Source organism: Triticum urartu, chromosome 7A, assembly GCF_056163025.1.
Source record: "Triticum urartu cultivar PI428250 chromosome 7A, HENAU_Tu73, whole genome shotgun sequence".
NCBI classification, from domain to species: domain Eukaryota; kingdom Viridiplantae; phylum Streptophyta; class Magnoliopsida; order Poales; family Poaceae; genus Triticum; species Triticum urartu.
Window position 1 is genome coordinate 74,814,277 of NC_141879.1, and position 18,564 is coordinate 74,832,840.

Here is an 18,564-nt window from a genome sequence, read left to right on the forward strand (position 1 = left end):
AGAAGCAACAAATTCTTCTATTTGTTCCACATCATAGTAATCATATACACAATTGGCATAAGAAGCTAAGGTTTCACTCTCATTAAATTCACATCAAAAGGGGAGGTGTGGAGCCTCCATCTTAGAGCAACAAGTAAAATCATATCTTAATCATAAATTCCAAGCATACTGACACCGACGACCGGCCCTCCTGCTGGAATGGGTAGCGAAGACACCCGCCGGCCACTGCCGGCAAGAAGGGTCGTGGCTGCCAAGTGCTCGACTAAATGCCGACAAGGTAAAGAAAACCGTCTTTCACATTTCGGCCAACGAGTTTTAGACGGTGATTGCTGGTGACCGATGGTGATGGAGTTTGTTCGTTTTGTTGTCGTAGTGTGGAGATGAACATGGCCGTATTTTTAGCGTCTTTGGAGTCCTCAACGGTGATGGGGCTAGATGATCTCAATTATGACTTAGTTTGGGATCGTTCGGAGGCGGCCGAAGAGATGGAAGAATAGGAGGTGACCGATGAAGATGAAGTTGAGGAGGTGGCTGAAGCAAGCATGTGGTCGTCAAGGTCACGCACCGCCAACTACAATCAAGTTGAAGATGTTGCTCTATGTTATGCTTGAATGAACATCTTCATGGATGCAACGATTGAAACGAATCAAACCAAGACTATGTTTTGGGGAAGTTACAGGCTACCACAACAAGTCCGTGGAAGTGCAATCAAGCCGTACACAAGGTTCTCTTGGGTATCGTTGGAGCATCATTCATGACCAATGCAACCGATGGTCCGATTGCATCAATCAAGTGAATCATGTACCACCAAGTGGTGTGCAAGTGGCGGAGTATGGCCCCTACATCAAAGAACTATTCAAGCATAGGAACACAAGTTCGGCCACAGGCCCTTCATGTTGCTCATTGCTACAAAGAGCTATGCAAGAACGAGAAGTGGATCCAAAGATTTTCGGAGACCACTCCAAAGAGACAAGGTTGAGCATATCCGTTGAGGAGGACAACGAGGTTGATGAAGAGGCCAACAATATATAGACTGGAAGGGAAAAAATTGCAAAAAAAGAGAAATGCATACGGTGGCACATAAAAAGAAGAACTTGTGGCTATGATTGAGGCCAAGAAGTTGTTGGCAACCGAACGCAAAGAAGATAAGATGGTGAGGTAGAATGAGCTCGACATATTGGAGGATGAGAAATGGAAGGCCAAGTTAGTGGCGGAGGAGAGAAAGTTGAAGGTGGAGGGGCGTAGACTTGCACTTGAGGAGGAGAGGATTCGTGATGCCAAGAAAGTCGGAGATCGTGCTATCATGTTCATACATCCAAATACAATGGATGAAACCGCAAGAAAGCATTGGGAGCTCACTCGTGGGGACATCTTGACCCAAACGGAAAGCTCTGTTCGGAATGGTGGTCTTGGTGGAGGCCGAGAGGATGGTGGTGGTGGTGATGGTGGTGGCGGCGGCTGAAATGATGGTGGTAGTGATGGTGTCCAAGAGGAAGGTAGCGGTGGCGGTGGTGACAATTTCTTCACCGAGGACTTTGTTTGAGTTCGTGCATGCGATTGGTTGGCTCGATCCACAACATACACATGTTATGCTTGTGGTGATTTTGGGTCAAACTTTGTGTTTGAAGTAATGCATTTTGGATGAACTATGCATGTTTGAATTTGAAATTTGTGATGATGAGATTTATGCTTTTTAACGGTTATGTTATGAATGTTTTGATTTGAATGCTTTTATGATATATATTGTGAAGTATTTGAAGTTCATGCGGTTAGGACACAAAACCTATACAAATTATTTTTTACTTCACTAAATTTAGGAGATCAGCTAGGTGCGGCCACTTATAGAGGAGTAAAAGTTTACTCCGCCAGATCCTTCTCTATTTTTTAGGGATTGGTTAGAGTTAGTCTTAGGAGCAACACACAAGAGATCAAATGAAGCGACTAGTACACACAGGCTCGGTATAAAAATAATGGGATATCTAACTAACCTCTAGCGGCACAACTTAATCAGAAACCAAACCAACGGCAGCTTCGTTAGGACCAGCCCAATTAAGTGTAGATGTTGACCTGTACCAAGAACATCGGTGGGGTGGTACTCGGACCTGGACCACGGCAACTGCACGCTGTACCTGGATCTTGATTAATTTTTTTCTTGAACCGGGCTCAGCCCCTTCCCATTACATTCGTAACGAAAATAGAACGGTCTGAATCTCGGTGGTAGTTACCAGGTCTGTGGACTAAAATATTTTAAGGTTAAGACTAGCCACAATGAAGTAACGTACATTAATAACATACACATATCTCTAGACTATGAGGATGTTTGGATACTCTCTAGTCATGTGATTAGTAGTAGTCAGACTAAAAAGTTTTTAGTCAGGCCCTGTTTGGAAGGTGACTACTACTAGTCAGCATTAAATGTCTCAGTATTAAATTCTTCTCTCTCCCTTCTATTTATCTCTCTTCTCTCCCTTGTGCCCGCAACAGGATAGGCCCGCCAATTAATTAGAGGAGAGACTTTAGTCACTTTTAGTTGGGGGTGGGGTGACTAGGGACTACACTAGTTTTAGTTACCCATTAGTCAGGGGTGTTTGGAGGTTTACTGACTAAAAGTGACTACTACTAGTCTCTAGTCTCTAGTCACTAGTGATCCAAACACCCTCTATATTACTATAGTGGGTAGTAACATAGGTGTGGTGTCATGCAAAACTTCATTTATTAGGTTATAGACTTATATTGCTTTGGAACATGTGATGTTACAGTAACTAGCTAAGTTACTAGAACTACATCTCTCTTCATTAACTTATTGCCACATTGACAAATTTGTTGAGTTGGACTTGAAGTTACTGCTGAAGTTACTTCCATTGTGGCTAGTCTAACTGTAAGAAGGTCGTCATCGCCAAATTTAAGATTGAATGTCACCACTACTACTTCCAGAACGTCAGGACCACTACATCACAATCAACAATTAATGCAGAGGTAGAACCAACGAACGACAGCTTAGAACCAACCTACTTATGTTAACACCAATACATCTCCAACCCAATCAAATGCAGTGGTCAGGCCAGTCATTGCGGGGAGTAATAACTTACACTAGTGACATGTATATGACACTAGTCTATATTACTATCTTTCTAGTGCAAAATGTTCTAGAGGTATTTAAGTGAATACAATATTTATGGTTTGTTACCAAACAACAGAAACTTTAGGCTGGTCGTAGTGGGGAGTAACTTAGACTAGTGTCATGCATATGACAGTAGTCTAAGTTACTACTCCCTCCATCCGGTAAAGAGTGTGCGTTTGCCTTCAAAATTTGTCCATAAAAGAGTGTATTTCTATCTTTCCAATGCACTTTAAAGTAGGAAAAAAATACTTCTCTCTCATCACACGGTAATCAAGACCAATAACCATCTACACATGGTCTTCTTAATTTCTACATGCATTTAGCTCATTGGGTGTTGGTTAATTAAAGAGGAGAGAGATGGTGGCTTGCCCTTTTTCAATGCATTTTTTACTTGACTCCATAATTTGTCCTAAAATCTCTAGATGTTCACTCTTCACCGGACGGAGGGAGTACCTTCATAATGCAAAATAACATAATAGTAGTATCATAGATGGCTTCATTTATTAGCTCTTAGACTCATCTTGTCTTGGAAAGCGTTATGTTACAGTAGCATATTATGTTACCACCTCTCATTAATTACTTGTCACATAAGCAGAATTTTTTCGAAGTGCGCTATCTTACTAGCTAAGTTACTCCCACTATGACTAGCCTTACATATACTTCCTTTGTCACAAAACAGTCAATATTGTAACATGGATTGGCCATTAATTTGCGTAAAAAACATGTCATGGTGTTTATCTTGGGGAATCATTTCTATGTCTACTTTTCGAAGCATATTAATTAAAAGAAATTGTTGTGTGTTTAATGAATTGCTACCTTTCCTCATGCGCATGCATGCAGTTCCAACATCTGTCTAGTTGTTATCCCCAAGAAGCTGAATGGATGCACAAAAATCACAAGCTTAGGTTTGAAGATAAATTGCATTTAGGTACCATGTCCATAGGTGCGGCAGAGCTATGCGTCCATACAATGGTTTGCATGGGTGATGAAATTCCCAAGGGAGCACTGGAGTGGGCACTTGCATTGGCGAATCCACGAAGAGAATGGAGGGTGGGCTCAAAGTTAATGTCATGTAAACTAAACGCTCATTTGTCAAAATTTGGATCTGTTAAGTAAGATGGTAATTATCTCCTAACAGGGTAGTCTAAATAAGCCCAAAAAATTTCAAATTACTATGGGAACATGTACTGTTTACTGAAATTATTTGCATTTTTTTTTCAAAAATATAAAAAAAATTGAACAAAAATTGGTTCTATCTACGAAAATAGCCATTATATCTCACTAGTGTTGTAGTAATAAGCTCACATTTTCCTAGATATCTATTTCTAAGACAAGTATTTCCGAACCAAGGGAGTACATAACTATATCTATTCGAGTTCGATTGCACCTTTTTGTATTTTGTAGATGTCCTCCGTGTGTCCATGGGCTGTATCTAGAGTAGTAGCAAAATAATTAAGTTTTTTGGAGGGCATGCTTCACCCTATTGAAGCTTACCTACTAGAATCGCCATTGGGCATTGGATACCCTGATGTCGTCATGTCATGCGCCAAGATTGAGCACCTAATGAATGATCTTGTTGCTTCATCCAAAGTAAGTTGGAAAAAACACATATATGTGCAATTAACCATGGTTAATTTTAATTAGCTAATCTCTAGCATAGTATTGAAATAGTTAAATTAATGGAAACGTGCATGTAGCCCCGGACAATAGGGATGTGGCCAACTGCGTGGAGTGCTACGCCAATGAGCACAATGTAACAGAGGAGGTCGCCTTTGCACCAACCAAGCTCGAATCAAACATGGGTGTCAGCAGCTGCCTGCGGTGCAACGGGTAGTCAACTTCACACTCAGTGGGCGAGAGGGCACCATCTGAACCCATGGGCATATGCACCCACTTTTCATAAAATGCATTTTAAGCACGTTTTAAAATATCAAAAAAATCAAAAGAAAATATCACGCATATATGTTTGCAAATGTGTGTACGCGGCACAAAGTTTTATGAAAAGATATCTTTTTGTTTTGCCTCCGCAAAAAAGACAAATTTCAGTGCTTCTAAATAGTGTTTCACGACATAATTTTTTGTTTTTTTGCACAGGCCACAAAAAAAGTTATTTTTCCGTGAAACTTTATGCACGCACATAGAACATGGAGACGTACTCGTGCAATTTTTTTCCAGATATTTTTAATTTAGAAATGTGTTTTTCAAAGTGGGTTCATATATACCCGGGTTCATCCATGCACTTCTCCTCAGTGGACCGGTGTACTACGGTGATAGGAAAGATGCCTTCACCTTCAGCTCCCATGTACTTAGATACTACTCCATCCTCATGCAGGCATGCATTAAGTATTTATTTTCTTACGTACCTTCAATTTCTATTTGTTTTCCAATCTCGTGTTTAATTAGGCAGGTCATGTGTCATGTGTGTACACCTAGGATGCGGAGGTCGGGAAAAAAAATAGACGTACACGAGCTCATGTTTCGATGTGTGTGACATGTATGTATGTGTTTGCATCTCAGATGAACCGAAATGGTTGCATGTATGGAGCCCGATTAATAAATTAGTAGTGTATTTGGTTTGGCAAATCCACGGTCCAGTTTTTATTGAAACGTCCGCTCAAATCACTAAATTTATGTGGGAGAGGATGATCGTACCATTTTCTGGCTTTGCTAATATGCGATTCAGATTTTCGGTGACTGGTTGGTACAGTATGTAAACGAGCCCTTCAGTCAATTCAATTCATCAGTTGATTCTTTGTAGATTGGACTAGTGAATTAATCTGGTATGATGATTGGGGCTATGTCTTTGGACTGTACTGCAGAATGCTAGAGTGGAGAGGGGAAATCCTATCCTAAAAAGACTAGTATTTTGCAGCATCAGAAGAGAGTAGCGCCCTGAGATGTGTTAATACCAGCAATGCCCTGAGATCCTTCCTTGACTACCACACGAGAAAGCAATTCCAGAGTAGTTATCGCAGTTAAGTATTATAACAATATCTGGTTCTAGTTGTAGTAGATCAGGATACAACTCCGAGTGTCCTGTTACCGTAGACATGGCTATTTAAATAGATATATCTTCCCTGCAGGGATGCACCACATTACCCAACACACTCGATTAACTCTGCCCGGACACACTTTACTAGGTAATGCCCACCCTCGCATGATCGGCACGCTGTAGACCAGTCTAGACTCTCCAAAGAGGTTAACACGCCGGTCTAAATCCTAAATGCGAAGGGGTCATGGACGATCGTCCTAAGCACTCATGCACGTTGCGTGGCTGGCCGGGACCCAAGGGTGCCTCTGTATACATAAGCAGGCGTAACCAGCTCACCCCAACAATCAGCCTGCATATCTGAAATGTGACATCTGAATTGCTTTCGGAGGGAACGTACGACACCGAGGGCCCATAAACCATTATCCCGTGTGGTGCTTAGTGCGCAAAGGCACATAGCCCAACTCTGTTCAAATACCCAAATGCGTTAGTGTATTATTAGTAACTCGTGAAAACGACCAGGGTCGACGCTCCGACTAGGTAACTCGTGGACCACGACTAGTGATCAGGCCCACCTCTCACCTAGGTGGTCTCCACCTGCCCTGTTGTTCTGCCAGAGTAATCCCTCGCTGGTACCCTTGGGGCAGACCCGTCTTTAATCATAGGAACTGCCAGGGTTCAGGTCCATACCATCAAGGTGAAAAAACCTAAGGAATCACCCTCGGTAGCTTCACTCTTTCAATACCAAATGAATTTTGCTTAAATTGAAACTTGGCACATAAATCATGCATAATAGTGTGATATTGCACAAAAAGTTCTAGAGCATTTGGTAACTGTTACCTGGCCAGGAGATAGTTCATGCAGCAGCATGGCATGGCGAAATTCAAATGCCGTCCAAACATGACCTCTCTTGTGCAGCGCCCTCCATCACATCTGATCCGAGATACCCGACCTCCTTATGCAGTTGGTTGAGCACCATGGAGAAGAAGATGATGCCCACCAAGAGTACCCAAAACCGAGAAGAACCGAGTCATAAATCTAAAGGAGAGTTACCATTTAGGACAGTAAAAATTAAGAAGTCAAAACAGGGGATCTGTGGCAGATTAATGAACGTACCAACCTCGAGTCCATGGCAACGGCGCAGGAGACAAACATCATGTTAAAGGTGATGACAATCTTGATTACAAGGGTGTGCTAGTGCGGCCCAGTCGGCATCGGCGTCAGCATCCCCAGCATGCACCGTGATCACCCGTAGCATGAACGCCGTGCACATCACCCCTGTGAAGATACTCCCTCCGCTCCTTTATGTAAGGTGCATTATTTTTGACATGGTAACTAAGGCACATGTTAGGAGGAAATTACCCTTGCTAAATTTGTTGGTTAGTGGCAAATAAATCAGTTAGTCCAGGAAAGTAAGAGATACATGCAATCGACAGAGAGATGCTTTCCTTCTTTTTCTATAAGGAGAGATATAGACAATCAAGAGAGAGGTACTTTCCTTTTTATGGAGGTATAACAAGGGAATTATGAGGAATTAGAAGAAATGCATCTTACATTCTGTAATGTTATCAAAAAACAAATACACCTTATATAAAGAAACAGAGGGAGTATATACATGAACCAAGATGAATGGGTAAGTTCTATAAAGAATGATATTCTGGGCCGCTATGATACGATGCTATAAATATATATACATGAACTTCAGCTTCCTCCCCAAAAGCTTCAAGGTTAACAATAATGATCACGTTATCGATCTGAATAAGGTTCAGAGAGTCCAAATCATATAAGTTGTCATCAAATAAAGAAACAGGACAAACAGAGGGATGTGTTCTGGTCACTCGTTTTCCACAAATTGTACTTGATGTAACTCCAAACCATGTATAAGACACGAGGTCTAACCAGCAGTATCCAATAATCACTAATCCAATTGCTGTGATAACTCTAGATACCCCCAATCCTTAATCACTCGAGCACAACTGAGGTAAAAAGATATGTGAGATCCTCTCATTGTTTCTTGAACAAGAAACACATTTCTTGAAAAAGAAATAAAACGTGCAGCAGATGCGCAGTACATGTAGCCATGTAGGACAGTGGCAATATGATTATGTTCGTGCTCACTTGGATCAGCAGAGCAGCAATTTTAGCCCCCATATACTCGTTGACTGTATCATCTTGCCAATACTGCCGTGCATGGGGAGGTGAGAAGGCATCCCACCGCCGCCAGTCCGTGCGCCGTGGGATCTCTCAACCGCACTAGGGTAGGGTTTGGTGACAGGGTGGAGGAATGACATGAATCAAATTCTGTTGGTCAGACCATGAATCTTTGGAGAGAGAGAGAGAGAGACAGAGAGTAGGGAATAAGAGGGGAACCTGAATCAGAGAGAGGTGACGGCCATAGAAACATGGCAGTATTGGGGATGAACTGAATTTCAGATTCAACTTGTGTGTGATTTTTAGTGCATAGCCCTCCGAATCGAGTCTCGGTAACAAGACCACGCTTGAAATTAAATGTTGGGGATATCATTTATCGGGAACTTACCAGTCGTCTCAAGATAAAGAGTAAATCGGCCGGTTTATCGGTATATCGACCGATTTATCTTATCGGTCTGACCCCCCGGTAAGCGAAAAATCGCCGATTTATCGGAATATCGGCCGATATCTTGAACAATGCTTGAAATGACTAAACTGGGAAACCAGCAACAGACCTTCTGGATTGAAATCCGGGATGTGAGCGTTGCATCTGACAGCGACTTGCTGACATGATCTTCAACATTATCACTCCCAGGTTGGGGTCCTAATTGAGCGGAACGCTTCCAGAGAGTCCACTCGGCATGACATTCATGTTTGCTGCTGTTCTGCTATATCTGGTATAGCATGTGGATGCGTATTTAAATGATGGAAACAAAAAAAAAATTATAGGTAAACGGCAACAGTCAAATCATGGGGTTGGGGAGGAACTGGTTAATGTGCGGCGAACTGGGTGACAATGGCTATTTGATACTAGAGGCTGCTACGAACTTACGTATGGATCGGAAATGGGGATCTAGGAGAAAACAATGGGGGACTGCTGGTGATCTTCAGATTTGCATACCTGGCTGAATACTTGGATGACTTCGGCTCCTTGTGAATTTTGCATGCATCGACAACGTGAAGGTGAACGGCGGTGTGCCAGGCAAGCGGCGTGGCAGATACAACGATCTCGCTTAGCGGGGTCCCGATCAGAGGTATAAATGTGCATGTGGATGTAGGTGCCGGTGGGCCACCCGTGTTGTTATTGAAACAGATGATCGACTATGTAAACGTGCCGTGCTAATGGTGATTAGCATCATAATACGTGCGTGAAGGACATATATATTTTGAGAAAAATATGATTTTGTATATATCAGATAGAGAAATGAACTACTCCCTCCGTCATAGTTTACAAGTCCTACGCGTATACCTAGGTTGTCAATTTTATCACCCTAATATAAACTATATAACACAAAAATTATACTTTTTGAAAATAGAACATCTAAAATTTATATTGATATATTTTTTGTAATATATGACTTGTATTAGGTTGGTCAAATTGACGACCTAGGGGTACGCGCACGCCTTGTAAAATGAGAGAGAGGGAGTGGATATAACTATTTCGGGTAACTGATAAATAGGGGATATAACATATAAAATTTAGGAGAACTCAGTACAAAAAGATAACTAATATTGAGGCGCCGTGTTTTACATCAAAAATAAAAATCTCTGATGGTCCAGGCTGGTTCGCTCAACATGGATGGTCCATGTATTATTGCCAGTGAGGTACTGGGACGGCGATCCACCAGAAGGGCAAATGCAAAAATCCAGCACCGGACTTGTTACAAGATGACATAAATGCAGTTTGTTGATCCGGAGACAGATGGTATTGATAAGCATGGCAGTGGACGCCGTGCCCACTGCCCAGAAGGAGATTTTCGCGAGGCCGGCGGAGAGCGAGCCAGCAGCCGAGCAGGCGGGGCATGGCGGCGACCGCGAGGGGCAGCGTTGGGGAGATCCGGGCGGGAGACGTGGAGGCGGCCGGGCTCACGGCGGCCGACGCGGTGGCCTTTCTCGCCGCGCTCCGCTCGGCGACCGGCAAATGCGGCGCCGACGCGGCCGCTGCGTGGGCGGCGGTCGTGGCGGCGGGGGTGCTACGGCCGGACCACCCGCACGCGCTCCACCAGCTGGTGTACTACTCCGTCTACGCCGGCTGGGACCGCGCCCAGAGAGGCCCGCCGCCCTACTGGTTCCCCTCCCCGTAAGTCGCCGGCCGCCGTCCATTTTTCTTTCCTAGAAGCACAGCTGAACAGGGCTTGTCTCCCGGCGCTTAATTTGCTACCAACTGTTTGATCCAATCGGGTAGTGGGAGCAATCAATGGCTAATCCACGGTGAAAGTGACTGCTAGTCTAATTCCACGAGTCACTTAAGCTTATATGGTTCCATTTAACCCAGTATTTTTTGTCTAGCTAACAACATTTGAGTCTAACAGCAACAGTAAGATACTAGTGCTATTTTGGTACTAGCTAGCTTATAACTGCTCTGTGGATTCGCATCATTTAGCACTACTGTGTGATAGGATGACTGGTGTATATATAATTTACTTCATGACACAGTTATCATGATTGTTGCAGGACTGATTGTAAGCAAACAAATCTTGGGAGAGTGATGGAAGAGAATGGTCCCAAGCTGTTAGGAGCATCATATAAGGATCCAATTTCAAGCTTTGGCCTCTTCCACAAATTCTCTGTTCAGAACCAGGAGGTCAATTTTCCTTTCTAAATTTGGAATTTACTTCACAGACAGAACAAGTGGATAACTAGAACATCGGTTCAAAGTTTTATTTCTTCATAATAGCCTCCTAGGAGATCATTGTGTAGGTCTACTGGAAACTGGTGCTGAAGGAGCTCTCCGTCAAGTTCGTACGAGAACCAAAGACGATTCTAGATGCATCAGATAAATCAAAGAAGGGAGGGTCATGGTTCCCCGGCGCAGTGCTCAACATTGCCGAATGTTGTCTGCTACCTTGGCCTTCCCAGAACAGGACAGATGATAGCATCGCTATTGTCTGGAGGGATGAGGGCTTTGGCGATTATCCGGTGAATCGTATGTCGCTGAAGGAGCTTCGCACCCAAGTGATGTATGCATTTCTTAACAAATTAAGAGTAGGGGGCATGCAGAAACCTTTAAATTTCTTCTGTTCTATTGTACAATTTCATCATCATGGTTTTGTTGCTTTGGTATTTTCAGGACTGTTGCAAATGCCCTTGATACCATATTCCGAAAGGGTGACCGGATTGCAATAGACATGCCAATGACGTGCAATGCGGTTATTGTTTATTTGGCAATCATCCTTGGAGGCTTTGTTGTTGTGGGAATAGCAGACAGTTTTGCACCCCAAGAGATTGGCAATCGCATGAGGGTCGCAAAAGCAAAGGCAATTTTTACCCAGGTTCGACTGTAGCAAGCAGCAAGTCTTACGATCATCAGTACTATAGTAGTGTTTATACTAATTCCACAGGATTTCAGGATTTCATAATTAGGGGAGGGAAGAAATTTCCACTTTACAGGTATATGATGTTTCTTTGGGCTTGTTGAGCTGTGCCCTCAGCAGAACCTTGTACTTCTTGTTGTGTGTGTGTGTGGTGAACTCGTGTTTGGTACTCGTTGCTTGTGGCGGTTTGCTTTATTTGTAAAGCGGGGCGAAAGCCTTTTTCGGTAATTATTTAGTTAATATATGTATTTCAGTAACTTAATTTGCTCAGCTTTAACAAGAAAATTGTAGTTATTTAGCAGGATCACAGCTTGTGAAAATAATCATTTTGCATTGATGTAACAATTTGTGTTTCATTTATACCTTTTTGCATGAACATACTGAACTATCACAGAACAATTCTCAGCACTTAACTAAATATGTCAAATTATATTCTTCAGCCGTGTCATGGAAGGGACTTCAGCTAAAGCTATTGTAATTCCTGCAACTGGAGATAGTCTTGGAGTTACACCAAGGAATGGTGATATGTCCTGGAAAGATTTTCTTTCTTGTGCTGCCGGGAGGTATGCAGCAAATGATCCTTCCATGTCACTCAAAATAAACAACTCTGTTCAGATGCTTTCTTTTCGTGAAAATTTGAACACCCACATTGCAAAACAGAGGTGATTTTGTGATGTGACCAACATGGGAGCTACATGTCTTGGATTTGCAGGTCATCCATGTACTCTCCAGTTTATCAATCTGCAGACTCCTTAATTAATATACTGTTTTCATCAGGAACAACTGGTAAACACTGCCTTGAGTTTCTGACACAATTTCCTTTAATCTCTGGTTGAACCGTTTCCCACGTTCACAACTTCACGTGTGATTTGATCTGTTCTATTTGCTTTTGGTGCAGGAGAGCCAAAAGTTATACCGTGGACACAACTTTGTCCCATAAGATGTGCAGCTGATACCTGGGCACATTTGGATCTTCGACCAAAGGACGTAGACTTGTGGCCTACAAATCTGGGTTGGGTTATGGGACCGATACAAATATTCTCATGCTTTCTAAATGGTGCAACATTGGCCTTATATCATGGTTCTCCACTTGGACGTGGTTTCTGCAAATTTGTGCAGGTGTGGCCTATTTTGCACCATCTCTTGGTTTAAACTGCTAAAGTTGATTTGTCCTTGTTCCATTTTTTTAGTTAAAGTAAGCCTTGGCTTTGTTCTTATTTTTTGTATCCATTACTTTGCTTGAATCTGGTATAGATAAGGCTTACTGGCTACCTAATTAACTTCATAGTTTGTCTATTCTCCCAAGTTTTTTTTTCTATGCATCATAGAGCTTTTTCTTCTGAATGAATCAGGTAGGATTTTATCAAAAGTCCCTGCATATTATATTAGAAGCTGAGTATAAACTGTTCTTTACCCATGCGCTTCGTGATAATGTCCAAATTGCAGGATGCCCGTGTGAGTGTATTAGGATCTGTGCCTAGCTTGGTGAAGTCTTGGAAGGCAGGGAATCTTACTCAAGGGCTAGACTGGACCAAAATCAGGCAAGTTGCTACTTACACTGTTAGGAAGCATTCAACTTCATCACAAGCTCCGCTAAAGAAGCTAAATTTCTATAATCGCAGGGTACTTGCTACAACAGGGGAGGCTTCTGATATTGATGATAATCTGTGGCTATCTTCGCGTACCTGTTACAAGCCCATTGTTGAGTGCTGTGGGGGCACAGAGCTGGCATCCTCATACATTCAAGGGAGACTTTTACAGCCACAAGCTTTTGGAGCTTTCAGTGGTCCATCAATGTCCACTTGGTTTGTCATACTCGATGAACAGGGAAATCCATATGTAAGAATTGTTCGTAGAATATTCTAAGTTTGGTGATTGCGTTTGCTGTGTAAGCATTTGACGTTTGCTATGACAGCCTGATGATCTACCTTGTTCTGGAGAAGTGGGTCTCTTCCCTTTATATTTTGGTGCTACCAATCGGCTTCTCAATGCTGACCATGATAAGGTTTACTTTGATGGAATGCCCATTTACAGAGGACGGGTATGGAGTCGCTTACCTCAATTTTTACTAAACTGCTTGACAAAATTATGAAGATGTTCGACATTTGCAGCAGTCAACTTTTTAAGCTTTATAAAATCAGTGTGTTCTCCAAGTTTTCCAGTGGAGCCCTACCGAGAAGATGAGTATGATTTAGGCATGCTATTGTGCTCTGATATAAGTTGCAATGATAAGTGTGTTATGAAAAATAGTACTAGCAACATTTGAGTCAATGTTCCCTTTGCTGAACTAATCAAATAAATCTGACTACATACTTTTAGAAGTTATCAGTAATAACCAAAATGGTGAAAGCTCACACGTTGTAACGGTATTTCTACTGCAGCAACTCCGACGACATGGAGATATAATCCAGAGGACAGTAGGTGGTTACTATATCGTGCAGGGCAGAGCAGATGACACTATGAATCTTGGAGGGATTAAGGTTGAAGCTCCCTCTTCATTGTTTTCAGTATGATGTCATCACTCTTGCATCTCATGAAACCAATTCAATATTGCTCTTGCCTGACCAGACAAGTTCAGTGGAGATCGAACGGGTTTGTAATGGCGCCGATGACGGTCTGCTAGAAACAGTAGCTGTTAGCATCAAACCTTCTGGCGGGGGACTAGAACAACTGGCTATATTGGCAGTGCTAAAAGATGGATCCACAGCATGCGATGCAAATCTTCTGAAGAGCAAGTTCCAGAGAGCCATTCAGAAGAACCTCAACCCCCTTTTCAAGGTAAGAGCTTCTCTTTTCTGACGTTCAGTTCAGATGATCAGATGGGCGCATCCATAATGAGGGAATTGAGATCGTTTGTTCGTCCTGACAGGTGAGCTACGTCAAAATCGTCCCCGAGTTCCCGAGAACTGCTTCAAACAAGCTTTTGAGAAGGGTCCTGAGGGATCAGCTGAAGCAAGAACTCGCGAATCGCAGCAAGCTATAACGGGCCTGAGGGATATCTATGTCTTTTCAACAGGAAAATGGATCTTCATGATCCAAGTTTATTGAACTCACAGCGTGTTACAACGGTTCGATTCCCTTTCATTCACATCGTTGGGGGTGTAGATTCATAACACTTGTTATTGTATTGTATGTGTTGAGCTCATCGGAAGTAATGAGGTGATGGCTTGCTAAAATCGGATCACTCTGTATGTTTGAAGGTTTATAAGCCATCGTATTTTCTTACGTTTTCTCTTTACATCTTTTATAAGACAAGATGAGCTGCATTATGTAGTGTCAGATCAAAGCTCAGATATGTTATTTTTTGATACTCTTGCAAACTAACGATTAAAAAAATCTGAACTTCTTTATACAGTTTCTAAAGTATCAACTATCCATTTAAAGTACCCATCAAATTCAAATCTAATTTGTGTTGGGAAAACCTCAAAGAATATTGTTGCTCTTAGATTTAATACAAGTAATTGATATGATCTCTGCATACCCAAAAAACTATCCTTTGTGACATGAGCTATCTGAATATGCAAGTTTCCATATACACCAGTCATGCATGATCCCACGTCTGGAAGATTAAAACACAGATATGTTTTGATCATATACTAGAAAACAAAATCCGACTCTATGCACGCACGCCCTGCGTAGGCAGCTAATGTGTCATGTGGGAAGCTCACTTGGCAGAAGATAATTGAGCCAATTTTTCATGGGTGTCAAAGTTGAAGGGGTCAAAAGCTTAAATCAGGACGCCATCTGTTTGTTCTTGCAGAGGTCGGCTATATCATCTCAACTGTGTGTGCCAAATAGCTGAAGGAGTCAAGCTTGAGGGGGGCTCTCCAAGTCAATGAGATCACAACCACCTCATTCTTCCACACGAATCCAGCGAGCTAGCTAGAAGTAGATTAAGCACAGGAAAACGGAGATGAAAGAAGTAACCGGGGAGCACACGGTGCCACGTTGGCGTATCCCGAAATTCAAATTCTTGTGGCGATTCTAATCTCCACTGTAGAGGGCCGTGGCCAACAAAGTTCACACGGTCACAAAGACACAGCCTTCTACGCGAGCTTTGGCCACAAAATGTTTGCTCTTGCACTGAGGGTAGACCTTGAGGCAGACGGTTTCTGTCCTTTAGAAACCTTACCTGAGTGTCCGCAGTTCTGCAATCTTCCGGAGTATGCATCTACCCAACGATCTCAAGAATGACAATTTTCGTGAAGACCTCAGGGGAATCGAATCTCGCTCAGGTGGAATCGTAGATCTATGTCTCCTCTTTCCTTTAACTCGCTTGCATGTAAGATTGGTGGAGATCTCAAAATTTTTGGGGGTCAACAATAGTGAGGAGAGAGTGTATCAAAATTTATAACAAAGGCCGTGCGGTAAACGATGTATCGCTACCCGACCGCTTCATGGGTGTCAGAGGTGTCCCTCGCCGAAACACGATCGCGTTTTCCATCGTCTTCTCTGCTTCTTCTTCATGGGTTTCCTTGGCACGCACGCACGCACATGAATGAAAGAATGCGTTTCCTGCTCGATCGTACGTACGCGCGCGTCGAACCTGCGAGGCACGAAATGGATACAAAAAGAAATTAACCTATGGAAGCAAAATGTATAGAGTTCAAACTATATTGCGATTTAGATGCTACATAACAAAGTAGCACGAACGTGGTACTTTGGGAACAGAACTAGTCTTCCATGGAAGCATGGAAATTTGAAATCATTACCACCATTGATCGGGATGCATAGTTTGAGATTTGTGTACCAAATTAACTAATTTTTGTAGAAGATATGGTGTACACAACGGACAAAGCATATTGACACCTGTGAAAAATCGCCGAATCAAGATATGAACATAAGTAACACAAATCAACTCAAGTGCTTCAGATTTAAGTTGTACCAGGGCGACTAGCCGGGCTGTTCCGGGCTGGCAGGCTTCTTTGTGAAACTGAAACGGTTTACCAGCGTCATGGGGAGGATGGTAGTAGGGCATGGTCCTACTGGTGAAGCAAGACGGCGAGAGGGACGCGAGGTCATCGGAGAGAGCAGCATTGGAGGCGGAGCAGCGCACGAGGGACGGGTCGCTGCACCGCAGCACTGGCTACCTGAAGCAGTTGTAGACGTCGCGGAGTGGGGTGGTGGCGGAGGTAGGTATCGCGGAGAGATTTTCTTGAATCAGGTTAATTTGGGCAGTTGGGTTAGAAATATATGCCACGAGATTGGAAGAGCATCAACGGCACATGACCCGTCTGATAAAAGTTTCCTACCAGACAACTGTATATAAGCGTTTTCCATTTATTTTTGCGTTATCAGGCCGGCTGTCATCTAGAAGAAGTTGTTGATCACACAAGTCCAGGGAACTGCAGCAGATAATGGATCTTTGTGATGAGCGTTACCAGCAGTCATCAGCAGTCGACCTGAGATTAACCTATATCTTGTGTTGGATGGCCCAACCCTTCCAATCTTCAATGAAGTAGCAGTGTTACGTGGCATACTGGACCGTGTGCACCAGGCCTTCATGGCCATGCCATACCCAAACACGTCCTTGCACGGCGTCGTGGGCACGCCTAGCACCATAGGATTCGCAGGCGACGAGTTGGGCTGCTGGTTTATGAACTCCACGAGGCTCCCCATGAGCCTCTTGCTGGTGGCCCTCAGCGGACTGTAGAGGTGGAAACCGTGCTCCTCGCCCTCCGACTCCACCACCGTCACCTCGCGGCGCCGCTGGATCATCCAAGGCCAACGCGAGTCGAGATCACGCATGCGGGCCGCCAGGCGGTGGCCGCGGCCCCGCAGGCTATCCTTACCGGCCACGGCGATGAGCACGCGGCGGCAAGCCAGCGATGAGATCTCCGAGGCCGGAGGGTCGATCCGGGGGTCGTCGTTGCCGGCCTGGCCGGCCGTCACGAACGGCCAGAGCCGGTCCACCCCGTTCGGTGGGAACACCGCCACGGTGGCTTCGTTGTCGTCCCACGCGAGCTCCAAAGGGAGCCGCTTGGCTCCCCAGAAGTAAGGCTGCACCATGATCAGCCCCTCGATGTCCATGATGTCGTTGTTGACTTCGTGGCTGGCGCGGACTGCCGTGTGGTAAACGATGTTGCCGCCGGCGCTGTCGCCGGCCAGGAACGTGCGCGCGGGGTCGGCGTAGCTGGCCAGCCACGGGTCGGACAAGGACGCCGCCCACTGGAGCGCGGCCCAAGCATCGTCGTAGGCCGCAGGTATGGGGAACTCCGGCGCCAGACGGTACTCCACCGACACGACGAGGGCCCCGGCGGAGGCGGCAAGGGAGGTCGCGTAGCGGTGGTACGTCCGGCCGAAAGCGCTTTCCGTGCAGAACGAGCCGCCATGGACGTAGATGACGAGAGGAAGCCGATTCCTGCCTGCGGTCTCGGCGGCACCGCACGGGAGGAACAGGCGCACAGACACGCCGGTGGCCTTGTCGACGACGACGTCCCTCGTCGCCACCCCACGGTTGCGGGCCTGATCCGACGACGCCGGCACGAATGGACTGCGCAGGAAACGCTCGATGCTGCCGTCCTGGTACTTGCGTATGAACGGGTACATGTCCACGGAGATGTTACGTCCGTGGTTCTGATTCGCTGGAGAACTCTTGCTTGCCTGCATGGCGCAGTTGAGCTGCTCTAGTTTGGAACGCTTGTTTTGAATTGTGCCGCGTCGACGTTGGCTGCATCTCATGGGATTTTATAGAGCGATTTGCTTCATTGGCACTTTACTAATGAGATTCGGACGGAATCGACGGTAGTCGATTGGTCTGATGCATTACCTCCCATCAGACTATAGAGTAGAAGAGTTTTCCTTAGAAATATGTCTCCATGAATAAATATGAGTATTTTCATTTTCAGTGTTATAAATATGCTTTGAAAGAGACCAAGTGGTTGTAGTCTGCCAATTATTGACGCGTCACGCGTAAATGGTCAAATGTCATTTTCTGTTAGATCTTATCC

At 44.2% G+C, this 18,564-nt stretch overlaps 1 protein-coding gene and 1 pseudogene across 2 annotated transcripts; one reads left to right on the plus strand and one right to left on the minus strand.

Annotated features, from left to right (window-relative positions):
• The first annotated feature begins 9,995 nt into the window (after positions 1–9,995).
• On the plus strand, positions 9,996–14,919 carry LOC125519824 (putative CoA ligase CCL12). Of its 2 annotated transcripts, XM_048684595.2 has the most exons (14): positions 10,000–10,380; positions 10,755–10,884; positions 11,001–11,260; positions 11,371–11,572; positions 11,650–11,690; positions 12,055–12,177; positions 12,327–12,400; positions 12,513–12,733; positions 13,061–13,155; positions 13,237–13,453; positions 13,530–13,655; positions 13,996–14,094; positions 14,183–14,392; positions 14,484–14,919. In XM_048684595.2, the coding sequence occupies exons 1-14, from the start codon at positions 10,103–10,105 to the stop codon at positions 14,595–14,597; spliced, it is 2,190 nt and encodes a 729-aa protein (XP_048540552.1). In that variant the 5' UTR covers positions 10,000–10,102; the 3' UTR covers positions 14,598–14,919. The 2 variants fall into 2 exon arrangements, with proteins under 2 accessions (XP_048540551.1, XP_048540552.1); XM_048684594.2 differs by having other exon boundaries at positions 9,996–10,380; positions 13,061–13,453.
• A 1,955-nt stretch (positions 14,920–16,874) lies between these two features.
• Positions 16,875–18,312, minus strand: LOC125519825 (putative carboxylesterase 5 pseudogene; annotated as a pseudogene).
• Positions 18,313–18,564: the final 252 nt, after the last annotated feature.

Excerpts from the sequence above, each read along its gene's own strand:
- LOC125519824 (XM_048684594.2), top strand. The coding sequence starts at position 10,103 with ATGGCGGCGACCGCGAGGGGCAGCGTTGGGGAGATCCGGGCGGGAGAC. Across the intron at positions 10,381-10,754 it reads CCCTACTGGTTCCCCTCCCC|GACTGATTGTAAGCAAACAA; the intron begins GTAAGTCGCCGG and ends TGATTGTTGCAG. Across the intron at positions 12,178-12,326 it reads CTTTCTTGTGCTGCCGGGAG|GTCATCCATGTACTCTCCAG; the intron begins GTATGCAGCAAA and ends TTGGATTTGCAG.